At 33.6% G+C, this 15,537-nt stretch overlaps 3 protein-coding genes across 3 annotated transcripts; 1 reads left to right on the top strand and 2 right to left on the bottom strand.

Annotated features, from left to right (window-relative positions):
• The first annotated feature begins 1,765 nt into the window (after positions 1–1,765).
• LOC21387881 (kirola) lies at positions 1,766–2,769 on the top strand. Its single transcript, XM_010101502.2, has 2 exons — positions 1,766–1,990; positions 2,381–2,769. The coding sequence occupies exons 1-2, from the start codon at positions 1,804–1,806 to the stop codon at positions 2,653–2,655; spliced, it is 462 nt and encodes a 153-aa protein (XP_010099804.1). The 5' UTR covers positions 1,766–1,803; the 3' UTR covers positions 2,656–2,769.
• Positions 2,770–5,591: 2,822 nt separating this feature from the next.
• Positions 5,592–8,924, bottom strand: LOC21387880. Its single transcript, XM_024167806.1, has 5 exons — positions 8,506–8,924; positions 7,978–8,059; positions 7,112–7,852; positions 6,601–6,861; positions 5,592–6,342 (listed from the first exon to the last, which is right to left on the bottom strand). Exons 1-5 carry the CDS (start codon positions 8,891–8,893, stop codon positions 6,183–6,185), a joined length of 1,632 nt encoding a protein of 543 aa, XP_024023574.1. The 5' UTR covers positions 8,894–8,924; the 3' UTR covers positions 5,592–6,182.
• A 2,733-nt stretch (positions 8,925–11,657) lies between these two features.
• Positions 11,658–15,462, bottom strand: LOC21387879 (calcium-dependent protein kinase 17). The gene is made up of 8 exons (XM_010101500.2): positions 14,610–15,462; positions 14,118–14,261; positions 13,813–13,965; positions 13,379–13,494; positions 12,939–13,106; positions 12,697–12,824; positions 12,236–12,335; positions 11,658–12,095 (listed from the first exon to the last, which is right to left on the bottom strand). The coding sequence occupies exons 1-8, from the start codon at positions 15,319–15,321 to the stop codon at positions 12,000–12,002; spliced, it is 1,617 nt and encodes a 538-aa protein (XP_010099802.1). The 5' UTR covers positions 15,322–15,462; the 3' UTR covers positions 11,658–11,999.
• Between the last annotated feature and the right edge of the window lie 75 nt (positions 15,463–15,537).

The raw sequence follows: 15,537 nt of genomic DNA, 5'->3' as shown, positions 1-15,537 counted from the left end.
ATATATATATATATATATATAGTTACTTTTTGCGCAACTTCAACCTTTTTCCAACTCAGATACATACACAACTTAATATGGATGGAGGCCCCTAACAAAAGAAAAGCAAGATAAATTCATTAGATCAGAATTATTTTTTTTCTTTACTTTTTAAAAAAAAGAATTTACTGCTTTTTTTATTTTAATAAACTTATGAGAATGAACAACTAGCAGAATAGTAGAAATTTACATTCTAATTAAGTTGACACCCAAACTACTTATCATACACCAAGTCGATCACTCTTTTTATTAAAATTAGTTAAGTTATGTGCTATGCACGTGGAGAATAACTTTATGAGGATCATACGTCAAAACACGTGCTCTTTTTAAAAACTAAGTCCATTAATTGGAGTAAAGAGGAAAAGTATTTTAATTAAAAGAAAGTATTCCAAAGAAACATATTATTAAAAAAATAACCTGTCAAAGAATATTAGGGAAAAAAACAAAAAAAAAATACAATAGGCAAAAGAAAAAAAAAAGAAGAAAAGCTAAAAATAAACGGTATAAGAGTGTTAAGCGAAAAAAATTGAAGTGAAAAGAAATAGAAAAAGAGGAAAAGGTAAAAATAAACTATATAGGAGTTTTAAGCAAAATAAAAACAAAAAAATAAAAAAAAACAAAAAAAGAAAACAAAAAAACAAAAAGAAACTAAAAGTGAAAAGAATGAGAAAAAAAAGTAAAAAACAAAACAAAAAGGAATAAAGGAGAAGTTGACAAATGGCCAAAGGAGAAGCAATTCTTTAGCTCTTTTATGATGGTTTAGATAGAACAAACAATACAAAAAGTGTCTAAAATGAAAACGAGAAATAAATCATTACAATCCAAAGGACAAAAAAAAAAAAAAAAAGCTAAAAAACATAATGCAGAAGCCCCATTCAATCAAAATTCGAATCACTATTCAAATTTTTTGTTACAATATTTTCTCTCATAAAAATTTAAATTCAACTTTTTTATAGTGTTTTCTCACATGGGCTCATTTTCTAATGGATAGAATCATAACCCACACCAAAAAGGTTTTTCTGCATTTGTTTCTTTTTTTTTTCCCTCTTTGTCTCCCCTTTTTTCTCCTCTCTCACAGTGATGGGATGGGGAGTCTTGGTGTAAATCATTCAGGGGTTGTTTAGTTAGGAGATTCGTACCCTAATTCGAATCATGGTTCATGATTTGCTACAGTATTTTTTCTCATAAAAAATACACTTAAATCGAAAATGGTTCTAATCTTATGATTCTAATCAATGAACCAAACGTCTCCTTAGTACAAAAGAAGTGAGCTTAATTGAAGTTGCAATTTGCTCCTTTTCTCAGTCAGAGTCTTGATGCATGGACCAACATTTATAGCATATTTTCTGTTCTATAATATGAGAAATTTTTGATAGGATATCCACAATTAGTACACTATTTTAAACTGTAAAAAATAATGAAGTTCAGTTTTTGGATACTCATTTCATTTTGATATATGATTTCAATCTAACCTAACATTCAAAATCTATCACTACTAATAGGGATGTTATACCATATAAAGCTCCTTTATAATAATTCTGAAAAGGACAATTATTTCTCAAAGAGATTTATGATAGGGTGTGCAAAAAATACCCAACAAATAGGGTAGGATTAATTCTAAGCCGTTAGATCTTCGTCAAGTTTGCAATAGGTCTATTCAAGTGTTCGGCTGCTCCTATATAATGCAGCCAAACTGGGCATGTTTTCCCCAATCCACAGCCTCTCTTACTAAAAAATAATTTTCTCTGGATTCCGAGAGAAACAATGGCTCAAATAGCAAAGATGGAGGTTCAATTGGACATCAAGTCCTCTGCTCAAAGCTTTTATGAAATCTTTCGCAGAAAACAGTACCTGATGCCTAAAATATGCCTCGACATTCTGAAGGATGTACAAGTAATTAAGGGTGATTGGGAGTCTCTGGGTTCAATCAAGCAATGGACTTATGTCGCAGGTATACGTTAATACATGTACATTCATACAAGAAGTACATGTTTATATGTGTGCATTCTGCATACACCGAACATTAATCCTCCATGATAAATTAGATACAGCTTTTAATCGTCATATCAACACCAGAATCATATAACTTAAAAGTATCTGATTTGATATGACGATTCAAAACTATATCCTACTGGTCAAACCACATCACAGAATTGAAGAAACTAGCTGGCTAGTTCGAAATGATGATATTTTTTGCAAAGTTATTCAAGAATCCGTCATTATTTACATTATCAGTACTCTTGCATATCATATCAGCTTCTTATTGTTAGTACTGAATCGATACACTATAGTTTAAGAGGCTAACTGTTTGACTTTGACATGTAAAAATGGTCGTACGTAGGAAATTCTGAGAGTGGTAAGGAGATAGTTGAAGCTATAGATGAGGAAAACAAGAAAATCACTTTCAAAGTATTGGATGGAGAGATCACCAAGTACTACAAGACGATGAAGACCACGGTTCAGGTTACAGCAAAGGGTGATAAAGGAGGCAGCTCGGTGAAATGGACTCTAGAGTATGAGAAGCTTAATGATAGTATCCCGGCACCGACTAAGTACCTGGACCTTTTGTCAGCTACTACTAAAAATGTCGAAGCTTATCTGACCAATAATGCATAAGTACTACTACTTTGTTTAATATAAATAGATAAGGAAAGGAAGCTCTAATAGTTATAAATGCTTCCTTTGGGGAATAATATTGTGTTTAAGTTTCTAAAGCAGTAACGGAAAATATTGGCCTTGATTTTCTTAAGCCGTAGTGGAAAACATTTGCCGTGTTTGAAATTAATCTCGTTTTTTGATAAGAAGAGAAATGAAAACGTTTTCAAAACGGCGTTTGACGCAATAAAGACAAAAAACAGAAATGAAAATGATTTTTTAGTTTAGTATAAAATGAGAGAGAAATGAAAAATGACTTTTAGTCGTTTTTTATTTTTTATTTTTATTTTCTCCTATCTCGAGCAGAGAGAGAGAGAGAGCGACATGTTTGCGGAAAAAAAAATATGTACATTGGATGATGAATCACAAATGGGCCTTAAAAAGTGAGATAAGGAAATAAAACTTTGTGCAGACCCAACTTTGAGCTGGCCCAAAAAAAATAATAATAAAAAAAAAAAGAAGGGGGGATTAAAAATGCTCGTTTTAAAACGTGAAGTGATGGTAAAAAAGTACATAACGTGACAAAAATGGGTGCAGAATGTGGAGTGTAAAACAAAAAAAAAGGGAGATGGTGCAGGAATGTAGAACCTGAAATAATGGCCAAAACTGTTACAAAATTTTCTTATATAAAGAAAGAAGCGAAAAAAATGAGAGTTTTTTTTTTTGAATACATCAAAAAGCGTGTGTGAAGGCGTGTCCAGAAAAGTGAGAAAAAGCAAAAAAAAGAGCAAAAAAAAAAAAAACATGTGTGCAGTGAAGTGAAAGAAAGAGAGAGATGTGTGTGCAGAAAAGTGAAAGAAAGAAAAAAAAATATAGAAAGGTGTTGTGTTGTGGGAAAACGTGAGAAGAAAGAAAGGAAAAAAAAGGGTGCGCAGGTGTGTGTGCAGAGAAGTGAGAGAAAAAATATACATCCGTGATATTTTAAAACAACAAGGTAAATATATGTTTTGATATTTTAGTCCTTTTTTACACTAACAGTTTTAGTTTTCTGTGTTACAGTGCATTTAAATCAAATCCTATATACACTTTAAAGTGTGGGATTGTGATTTACTCCTTGACACTCTCTACGAAGATAAATCTTATATACGCTTTATGGTGTGAGATTTTTTATTTGTAATGCTCTTAATAAATTCCTAATGCACTCATGGTGTGTCGTCTCTCGTTCTTATCACAATCCTATGATTATCACTAAGACTTAGATTTCTCTTTAGAGATCAATATAAGTTAAATGTGATTTCAAAAAAATTAAGGATTAAAAGTTTCTCAAATTATTTGTTACGATTGTTTTGAGTGCAATTCGAGTGAAAAATTCATACGAATTACACTTTAAGGATCGGCATATGAAAAATTATGTGCATACGATCTATATAAAAATATTCATATGAATCGCACTATACCCGTCAAGAAGTAATCAAACAATGAAGATTTAAATTAAAAAAAAAAAGGAGAGCAAGCAACCTTCACAAAAGTTTACCTACGTGCTTGCTGTGACGCTTGCGACGATGTTTGCAGGGAAGAAACTAAAATGGTTCATGTGCTTGCTGTGACATATATATATATCAAACGGTTTGGATATGATGAAATTTAAAATTTTAAAAAAGGGGATAAGGGATAAAGGATAAATTTCAAAGAAATTCGGAAAATTAAATACCAAAAAATTCAAAGTGCACAAATTGAGCCCCTTTACTGTCCCTTAGTTCAAAAAGATGAGCTCATTATCTCATAAAACCATATGGTGATTAAATACAATTTTCAAATCTCAAATTCAAAAAAAAAAAAAAATCTCTCAACACCAAATTCAAAAAGGGTCCTTCTAATTCCCAATAAGGTCATATACCGGGGAATTATCCAAATATAATTTTCAAATCCAAATTTTAAAGTAAAATTCCAAATCGAATTTTAAAATATCTTTGAATTCCTCCTATGGTCATATATCGGGGAATTCTCTAAAATCTAAATTCAAATTCAAGAACTACAATTGACTTGATTCCCTATCGGATACGTAAGCAACCTAAAATTTAGGTGCAGTTTCAAGACCAAATTCAATCCTAAAAATCCTCATAAAAGACTAAATCAAATTTCAAAGTGCGTAAATTCCTCATAAGGTCATACACCGAGGAATTATCTAAAATTTTCAAACCCAAAATTTGAACTACAAGTGGCTTGATCCCTCAACGGGGTATGTAGGCAACTCGACAAAATTCATTAAGTTCAAGAACAATTTTAAATCAACCCAAATTTACCAAATTCACAAAAAATAGAATTTACTGTTTTAATTGGAATCAAAAGTCTTCCCTCGTACCAAGGGATTGTAATTAAGAGGTTATTCATATAATCTTGAATGGATCGAACTAAAAATAATAAACTCCTATATTAATTAAATCCTAGTATAAGTAAAATTATGTTGTGTGTGAAATATTATTTTAACATTAATAAATATTCTTACTCAACACGACATTAATGGGTTTTTTTATATTGAAAATAATCTCTTAATAAAACTATCAAACGCATTTTTAAAAATGATTTTTATCTGAGATTGAAAACGTTTTCATTTTCATTTTCATACAAAAAACAAAATCATTTTGGAACAAGTTCCAAATGATTTATGTCTGAGATTAAAAACGTTTTCATTTTCATTTTCATACAAAAAATAAAATTATTTTAAAATGAATTCTAAACGCACCCATTGTGTTTGATTTTCTTAAGTAATGGATGATATTGTGTTTAATATTCTCAAGTGAAAGGAAAGTATGCAGTCTGTGTTTGATTTTAAAAAGAAGTGGATGATACTGTGTTTGAATTTCTTGAGTGCTCCTGTACTGTGTGATGTGAGATTTATTTATTTATTTATTTTACGCAAATAATCATATATCATATATTACAAAAAAATAAAAAAAAAATAAAAAAAAATTGAAGAAAATCAAAATGATCTAATATCTTGTGAAAAGGTAGTCAAAGTAGGCACCGACTTGTACAAAAGAGGAGAGGAGAAAGTTTTGGGGTAAGATTATATAGCTAATCCAGGCTATTCAAGATGAAACAAAATCTCGAAACAAATCCAAGATGTGTAACACAGGTCACATATGAATATGTCTAAGCTCTGACTACTTCCAACTTCCTTATGAAAAAGCTCGTCTAAGTTCTATTTCTTTCAAAAACAAAACTTACTACTCTTCCGCTAAAAGGTCATATCTGATTGTAATTAAAGCTAATCCCAAATTTCTTAACCAACTGAATGCTTACTTGCGAAGTTCCTCTACGGCTCCAAAGCTTCTCAATATTTTGCTAGCCTCTTCCGCACCAGAATCACGCTCAAGATTCCTTGCCTCCAATTTTCAGCTTCATCACTTCTTAATAGGTCTACCAATCCGATCTGTTGCTATAATAGGAGTATACAAGGTATCTGCTCATTTTCCAGAGAATTGTGATCCACGGAAGTTTAGGCGACTTTTAATATATATTGGCTAGCTGTTTTCGATATATAATCGTCACATGTGCATGGATGATAATGATAAACCCTGTAACGAAGAGCACGAAGGTGGCAGTATGTTCTTTGCTGACAACAGCAATTCAACCACATCTTCTATCTGAGGTCTCAACATGAAAACTTCATCAGCTAAATCTTTTTTTATCTGATCTTCCATTTTCCTGCAGAAGTTTAATTTTTTGGCCATCAAAACATTGCCGGAAAAGAGAAATGGGAAAACACTGTAAATGGACATTGAACGGACTTGAGATAAACCTAATAACAAACATTGCAGAAAAACACAAAGCACCAAGCAAACACTTGGACGTATAAGAACGAAAACATTTTGAATTATTGTTTACACTACAGATAGACAAATTCAGATAAACAATAAAGAGGAAAGAAATCAGGCACAGAACAAATTAACTTTATCACCGGACCTTATTTCAGATTCTTTCTCACTGCTGCTTTCTGTAAATAGCACCTTGATAACAGGATGTAGATCTAGCTTTGGAGCCGCTTCTCCACTGCTCCGTGTGCTCAAACAATAATTAGTACAGGACCACGAGTTTGTGTTTACAATAACAATTTGCAACACAGGAACTTTGGTTATAAGATCTCTAACCACAGTTCGATATGATAATTCATCTTTTGCAAAATCGAGTAGCTGATTTGAAAACATTCTTTCCAAAGTGTACTTCCTGTATACAGGAGGAAACAGTCTCAATCTCAAATCAACAGTCATCGCATCTGTACAGAACAACAAACTCCAATATAAAAAAACAGATAGGAAAATGGTATCCCTCGAATGTGGTAACTAAGAACGACGATTTTGAATTTTTTTTTCCCCCTTTTCTCTCACGAGCTATTTCTTCACAAAATCACCTGGAAAATATAGAAGAATCATGAAAAAGAGAAAAAGTGCATTTTTCTTTTCTTACACACACTAACCTAAATAAATCTTCTGATCCACCAACAGGCAAGCTAGTGGAAATATAGCATTTAAAGAGTCTGACTCCACCATCTACAGGTGCAAAACCATTACCGCAAGGATATGCTCCAAGAAGAGTTGAACAGTGGGGACATAAATATTCAACCCACTCAACATCCGCTGAAAGATTAGAGGATTTAACCATAAAAATGTTTCCAAGAAACCCATTAAGAAAGGTTTTTTGATTTTCCAATATCTCCATACTTTGACCAAGCTTTTGGTTCTCTGTATGAGTTTCAGACACATGATGTGCGCAACACCCCTTTGCTAAATCGTCCTTCCCAGACGAATCCGATTGTAATCGCAAATTATATAATCTGTCAATGTTACTTTCTTCTTCAGGAACTACGCACACAACATCTGCACCAACTTCCTCATCCTCAAGTTTTCCGAAACTCGATTTCTCATTACAAGGATTTGAGTTCAGTGTAGATTCACCAAACTCAGGCTCACAACTCAAATCTGGTCCAGTTTTGTGACTTTGGCCTTTGCTCAAATCGGAGAAATTGCATTCAACGAGATCATCCTTACAAACAGTAATAGTTGCAAAGCTCAAGAGGCACACACCCTTTGAACATGTATAGGAATTTGCAAAACGAGTGACCAACTTCTCACTTATGCCGCCAAATGAACAGCAGCAAGCTCCAAACCAGTTGTCAGCCACTTCTCGCCAGTTGACTGACGGCATTTCCGCAAAATTTCTATGCATGTCGATGAAAGTTACAAACCAAAACCCACATATGAATTGGAATTAGTAGTTTCTAGTTTGAATGCGATTTACCAAAAATTTTCAGTTGAAATTTGGGTAACCAAAGGAGAAACAAACCTGAGAGGACTTCTTGTCAAGTTAAATTTGCAGTTTTTGCAGTAAAAACTAACTGCTCCACAAGATATAAGACTCTTTATATCTGAACCAAATTGTAACCACACAAGAAAAAGAAAAATGTTCACATTGAATATGTGATAAGAGAGAGAGAACAATAGCCAATAAATATGTCAAAGCAAAATACTGTCTTAGACTGAAAACTTAACCAGAGTCACATGTTTCAACTTTCCGGCTAAGAATTAAAAATGGCAGAATGAGCAGATTTTCAGCATTATATCTTAGTTCCTCATCTTAATCAAAGTACCAATTGACCACTTCTTATACGTTTAAACAAATAACGAATTTTGCACAAGAATTTCCTCATTTGTGGAAGACGTGAGATTTTTAAATCTCCTACAATAAAAATCTATTCTTTAGTTCTAAAAAGATTAAAAGTAGTTAACGGCATTGCCTTCCCCCTTCTTCCTAACAAAATTTCTCAACTTATCTAAACAGGAACGAAACAGAGTGAATAGCTCAAAAACTCACCAGAATCTACAGAAAGCGACTTCGACGAATTCGAGACTGCAGTTTCTGCGTCACCAGACGAATTGAAAATCGAATCCAAGTTGGAAACGAGAGAATGACCAACGGGGAGAAGAAGGATGAGCTTGACCTCAATGTGATCGTCAAAAGCTCTGAAATTGACCGGAGATTCAGAGTCGACCAAAACTCTAGGAATCGGAACCCTAAGCGAGGTTTTGGCGACGTCGTCGGACCAGGAGACGAGAACCAGTGACTGCGAGAGATTGACATGGACTTGGAGATTCCGGCATTGAAGGGAGGGATTGGTGCGAGAATCGAAGAGGAAGAGCCTGAGAGTAGGGATGTGAGATTGGGCTTCCCATGTGAACCGCCATTTTTGGAGATTTTCCATTGCGCGAAGCTCCGAGGATATTCTTCTACTTCCTGTTTTTTTTTTTTTGCATTTTTGCATTTTTCTTCATTACATATTTATATTACATTTTCACCCCCTGCATTTTAAGTTCCTTGCAAATTACACCACCATTTTATTTTATTGTTAAAAATGTTTTGCTAAAAGTTTTTGCAAATTCATTGAGACTGTGAAATAATGTGTATATATATATATAATGCGGAGTCGTCTACAGTCCCCCACTTTTAAATTGGGGAGCTGTCCCCATAATATATAATATATAAGCCATCAATTTTGAAGTTTAATTAGTTTTTTTATATATATAATTAGTTTTTTCTTTCAATTCTCTTGACTTTAATTTCTTCTTCTTTTTTTTTTTTGCTGATCAAATTTTCGTCACATTAATTAGAATTGCTTCATTAATTTTAACATGATATTATGACTTGTTAAATTTTTTTAAAAAAAATTTAAAATGTTTGTGAATATTTTTTGTCAATTTTAAATTCTTAATTAATATTTCTCAGCATTTAGATAAATTAGAAATATGATACTAATTTCTTTCTTTTTTATTCTTCTTACTTAATTTGAAACAATTGTAAACTTTGATTTTTTTTTTTTTCTAATGGTTTTGCCAATCATATATGTATAGTGCTACTACACTAAATATAAAGTAGCATTAATAATGCAAATACGAACTAGATCATAATATGGCCACATGGGGGAAAACAAAGAAAAAAGGACCACTTTAAGAAACTGAGGAAGCTACAGTCAACTCTCTCTACTAATAAAAATTCTATTCAAATTAACAACAAGTATCCACGCACTTAGGTTCAATAATCAATTTCAACGGTTGGCCTGAGGGAGTACTGCCATCACCAAACAGCACAAATTTTATGTATCCATGTTATGCTCGTGCTTGCTAGATGATGTTTTGATGCAAAAATTTATAAAGCACAACAAAATGAATTTTTCTATTGACTTAGATCCTTTTTTTTTTTTTTTTTTTGGGGACATTTGGGCTCATATTTCCATACAATATTAATATATCTGTTTATTGGTTTCCATCTAGATTTTATGTGCTGCCAGCTTTAGAGCTAAGAAAACCATAGTTCAGATTGTTGGAAGTAGAATTGAGAAACTTGAGGTTTTATAAGGAAAAAACCCATTAACCTCGATATAAATTTAAGATTCTAAATTTTAAAGAATATTCATAATAATCAAAGAGAAATAATTCTCTTGTTGTGGTCAATGGATTCCTAACAAAGTTTTATTTTGCCGTTACTTTATCATAAAAATAATCAGATTTAAGTCGCGTCGAACCGTTTAAAATATGTGGGCGTCTTTCTATCATTAACTACAAAGTTTTTGAAGGAAGTGAGAACTAAAGGAGAAAACTTATTAAAGAATATTGGCGTCAAGATTCGAAGAAAGAAGTAAAGATTCAAAAGAAAAAGAACCTAACAATTAGCTCTTTTTTTATATATATGTTCTCTATCTCCACCAAAGAATTCTTTGATTCTTACTCAGTGTAGATCCTCTCCATTAGAGAAATAAAAAAAAATCAAGAGATTTTAAAACTAAGGAAAAACATTTAAGATTTTTTTCTAAAGTTGCTCCGTGACTGGTTTTCTATAATCCTGTTTGAAATGTAATAAATTTTTTCAGTTAGATTTTTTAACATCCGATTAATTTTGGGTAGAAAGCATCCTGAGGGGTTTTTTTTTTTTTTTCGTTTTTCAATGAAAAAATACAAATATGATTTGATTGGTAGAACGGTAATTGTGCATAACTGTTTAGAAATCACCACAACTTATATGGTAGCTCTGTTTTTGTCTAAAATTTTTTGTTAATATTTCATTTTTCAACAGCACCAATATTGTTTTGAAGATAGGAGAACAAGGCGTTATAAAGGACATAATTTTTGTAATTTTGTACTTAATCACAAGTCAAACTATTAAATGATCTATACCACGACTTTAATTATTTCGAATAAATACATCAAACTATTCAAGGAAATTTCATAAATTGACAAGTCTTTGATTTACAAATTAATCTACTCTGTTAAGTTATCACAACTACGCTTCATGTGCTTTACCGCTTATACGTCCTAATTTTTTTATGTTGAGTCCAACCGTATAAGGTGGCGTAAATTACAACAAACGAATGAAACAGACTATTGTTACTGCTAAAAAACGACAACAAAAATGCTTATATCAACACTATTCTTTTACTGTGCATAAACGACCATGAGTTTTGCAAAAAGAAGGGTAAGATTTCGATTACTTTTCTATTCATCCTCGTTACGCTGCTCTTCTTAGGCCGCCTAAGTTAGGCGTTACTATTTCTAAACTATTCTCTTTTTTTTTTCTGCTACTAACTTCCATAGGAAACTCGTATTTGCTTTGGTAAGTATGAGGTTATGTTACGTAGGGAACACTTCTTTGCCTTTTTTTCTCTTTTTTTTTTTTTTTTTTCTTTAACAAACTGCTGATTTTAAAGTGTTGTTTAACTCATAGGTTCAAACTAAAAAAGTTTGAAATAAAATTTAAATTTTTATAAAAAAAAATACTGTAACAAAACGATTTAAATCATGATTTGAATCTTGAGCTTCACAACCATTACCGTTGGTTATGATGATTAGTATTAGCTAGCATGAGAGAGAGAGAGAGCATCACCACCATACCGCCATGAAAAATGTTGGGCAAGAAGACGTGTGAACACAGATACAATATCAGAGAGACATGCATTGATTCCTAAGCATTAGTACCCTTTTTCTTTCACATAATTTAGTGACATGTTACAATCTTCTTACATGTTAGAAGCAAGAGAGGAGAAGCTGATATAGTACACACATGAACAAAGATTACAAACCTAAATAATCTTCTTTTTTTTTCCTAAAAGAGAGAGAAAAACAAACCCATCAACCACTTTGACCGCCATTTCCCTTTCTTTTTGACAGTCACTGTATAAGGAGCTTTTACCATATAATCAAATCTCTGATCCACCATTGAAATCCAAGCTGTGAAGTTCAGATGAATGTTTTTTTCTCTTCTTTTTTTTTTCTTCCCCTTGATTTTTTGAATTGTAAAATCTGCACCAACCTGCATAATCAAACAAATACATCATCACGTCGCTTCTTTGGGTTTCCATCGGGATTTCCTTTTCTCATCATAGCCACAAATTCATCATAGTTGATACGCCCATCCTGCAGATTTTCAGGAAAAATACTAATTAGATTTGAAAAAACCAAATTTGGGTTGACCAAATGGGTTGCTTTTAGTTCATGAAAACGATCCAATTTAATCTTCTTAAAACAAATCACAAAGTATTCCTTGCTTTACTTACATTATCAGCATCAACTTCAGAGATGATTTCCTTTATGTCCCTGCCATCGTGCATGCCGAATTCGCGGAGAGCTTGCTCTAGTTCTTCAGTCGTTATGAACCTAAAGTTATGGCATTCTCACAAGATGTAAGTGAACTTTCAGTTTTGAGCATGAATATCATTCAAGCATAGCAAATTCCTAAAGTAATCATCTAAATATTTGTACTATAGAGTCACCCAAAGCAAATCTGATTAATCTTTCGTTTAGTTCGCGGATTCAAGTTTTTAATTTGAGTTGAGATGTGATTTTATGTAAGAGCTTTTCACTGTAAAAGAAAAAGTTTGATGTGACTTTTTGTGAGAGCTTTTAACAGTAGCAAAACTGGAATTAAAAACCCGAGTTGGTGAAATTAACGAGACCTTAAAGAAAATTAATCGATGAATTTGAGTATACGATAATATGACTTTAATCTAGTCCATACCCGCTATTATCTTTGTCAAAATGTTGGAAGGCAGTGTAGAGATGTTCTTCTCTGTCCATTCGGTTCATGTGCATCGTTGCCGTGATGAACTCGTCGTAGTCTATTGTCCCGTTGCCGTCAGCATCAGCCTAATTTTGTCGACCAAGTAAATACAACATCAAAAAAACAAAATCACTAGTTAAACAAAAGTTTGTACTTATTTGTGTAGTTAGGAAGAGAGCTGGGGAGGCAATGAAATTTACAGCTTCCATTAATTGTTTAACTTCGAGTTCAGAAAGCCTTGTTCCTTGCTTGGCTAGTCCTTGTTTCAGCTCTTCAAGCGTTATAGTCCCGCTGTTGTCGGTGTCCATTGCCTCAAACATCTGTTTCAATCCCATGATTTCTTCTTCTGATAGACATCCCGCAATAACCTGTGCGACATATTTAGGACAGAACTAGACTTTCAGACACAATCAACCCAAGAAAATCAAATTCTAGCTAGATATCAAAGATATAATGTGATGATTTTACGTGTATGTACTCAAATTGAATGGAAACATTTTATGCTTTGCATTAAGAATTATGTGGTTTGGTTGTAAAATAGAAGAATAAATCGTATGTTAATAGCTTGTATGTACACTTGAAAATGAGAAAAAAATAATAATAATAAATAAGAATAAAAAAAAGTAATGTGATGGATTACCCGTAGAGCAACTTTCTTGAACTGATTCATAGCTTTGAACTGTTTGAGCCTATTCAATACAGCATTGTCAAGAGGTGTATCTGGTGCTTCACCATCCTCCTTAATCCATGGATGATCTGACACAAAGCAGAGTTATGCATGTAATAATCTATCAAGTATTAAAATGTTTAAACTAAAAAAATGTGAAATATTGTTGTACAAAATTGTGATTTCTTTTTCAGTGAATTCAAAATTAAGAGAAGACTAATTTTTTGTGACAAAAATGTTTGGGGGGCTCCGCTAGTCCCAGCATCGGCATCGAATAACGCAAGTGTGGGACGGAATTGGAGGCACGGAGTTGGAGCTCGCGGAGCCTCTTAGCTCTACTCTTTCTGTGACTTTCGTCATGTGTTTTAGCCACTAATGTTAGGGGGAACAAGAAAAATGTGTCTTACTTAGAACTTGGAAAGCTGCCAATCTTTGTTTGGGGTCTGAATTCAACATCTTCCTGACAAGATCCTTTGCTCCGGGAGAAATTGAGGGCCATGGATCACTTGTGAAATCAACATGGCCGCGTAAGATTGCATTGAATATCCCATGCTCCGATTCTGCCATATCCAAATTTTGCCTTCTTTACTAATTAATAAATAAAAATATTTTCACTCATGATAATTAATTAAGCTGCTATAGGGAATTGAGTTTGACAGAAGGAATAGGTATTTAAAAAAAGGTAATAAGAAAATAAAAAAGTATTATTCACCTGCCCAAAAAGGAGGAACACCAGATAGAAGAATATACAACATAACACCAACACTCCATATATCCACTTCTGGTCCATATCTCCTCTTCAACACTTCTGGGGCAATGTAATACGCGCTTCCAACGATGTCCTTAAATACTTCCCCTGCCATTATAATAATAAATTTATTATTTGCTATAATTGTTGTTTCCACCAAAAAATAAAAAAATTAAAAAAAAAATCATCGTCATAAAGAAACTATAACTGGGAATTTATAAGCGTTCTCATTCAACTTTGTAATCAATACATAATTAAATATCAGAAACCAGAAGTCAACAAATTAAGGTGTTATGTTCTCAAAACAGAGCCAATTGAGTTATATTATTCTATTTTCTAAAATTTAGATTCTTTGAAATCATTTGCTTGAACTTTCCGACAAAACCCAATTCCCAAATTTCTAAAATGAGTTCGTAAACATGATGCAAAGGAACAAAAGAACAAGATATTTCAAACCTTGCTTGTAGAACACGGAAAGACCGAAATCGGTAGCCTTGAGGGGCGAATCCTCATTCTTGTTGAGCAAGAGGAAGTTCTCAGGCTTGAGATCTCTATGAATGACTCCCATGGAATGGCAAGTGTGCACAATCTGCACAATTGTCCTCAGCAGCGACGCGGCGGCGCGCTCAGTATAGTGGCCCTTGGCGATGATCCGGTCGAAGAGCTCACCTCCGGCGCAAAGCTCCATAACCAAATGGACCGAATGCTTATCCTCATAAGCCCCCTTGAGCTCCACAATATTAGGCTGTCCCGTCAAGTGGTGCATTATCTGAACCTCCCTCCTAACATCCTCAATATCCTCCTTATTCACAAGCTTCCTTTTCGCAATTGTCTTGCAAGCGAATTGCTCTCCGGTGACCTTGTGAGTGCACAAATGCGTCACCCCAAACTGCCCTCTTCCGAGCTCCTTACCGATATTATACGTCGACCGGACGTCCTCCATGGGGCGGCCTAAGACCGTGCCGATTGGGGCGGGCTTAGATGGCTTCGAGGAAGCCCCGGTGGCGGCGGAGGAAGGCGAGGGTGTGGCGGGCTTAGCCGGGGCCTTGGCCTTGGCGTGTCCATTATGAACATTGGCTGAATTGCTTTCTTGAGATGAATGGTGGTCTCTTTTGATGGTTTCCGGGTGACCCTCGTTGGTACAAATATGAGAGCAACAATTGCCCATTTCAGAAGAAAAGAAAAAGAAAATAAGAAACTGGGTATTGAAGTAATGGCAAATTGGGTTCTGGGTTTTGAAGAAAGGGTTGTAACAGAGAGAAACAAAAAAAAACAAACAAACAAGAACAGAGTTAGAGAGAGAAAGAGAGAGAGAGAGAGAGAGAGAGAAAGAGAGAGAGAGAGAGAGAGAGAGAGAGAGAGAGAGAGAGAGAGAGAGAGAGAG

This window comes from Morus notabilis, unplaced genomic scaffold (genome assembly GCF_000414095.1).
Source record: "Morus notabilis unplaced genomic scaffold, ASM41409v2 Scaffold613, whole genome shotgun sequence".
NCBI classification, from domain to species: Eukaryota; Viridiplantae; Streptophyta; class Magnoliopsida; order Rosales; family Moraceae; genus Morus; species Morus notabilis.
The sequence above is the reverse complement of the archived record's forward strand: the minus strand, read 5'-3'. Positions and strand labels throughout refer to the sequence as shown.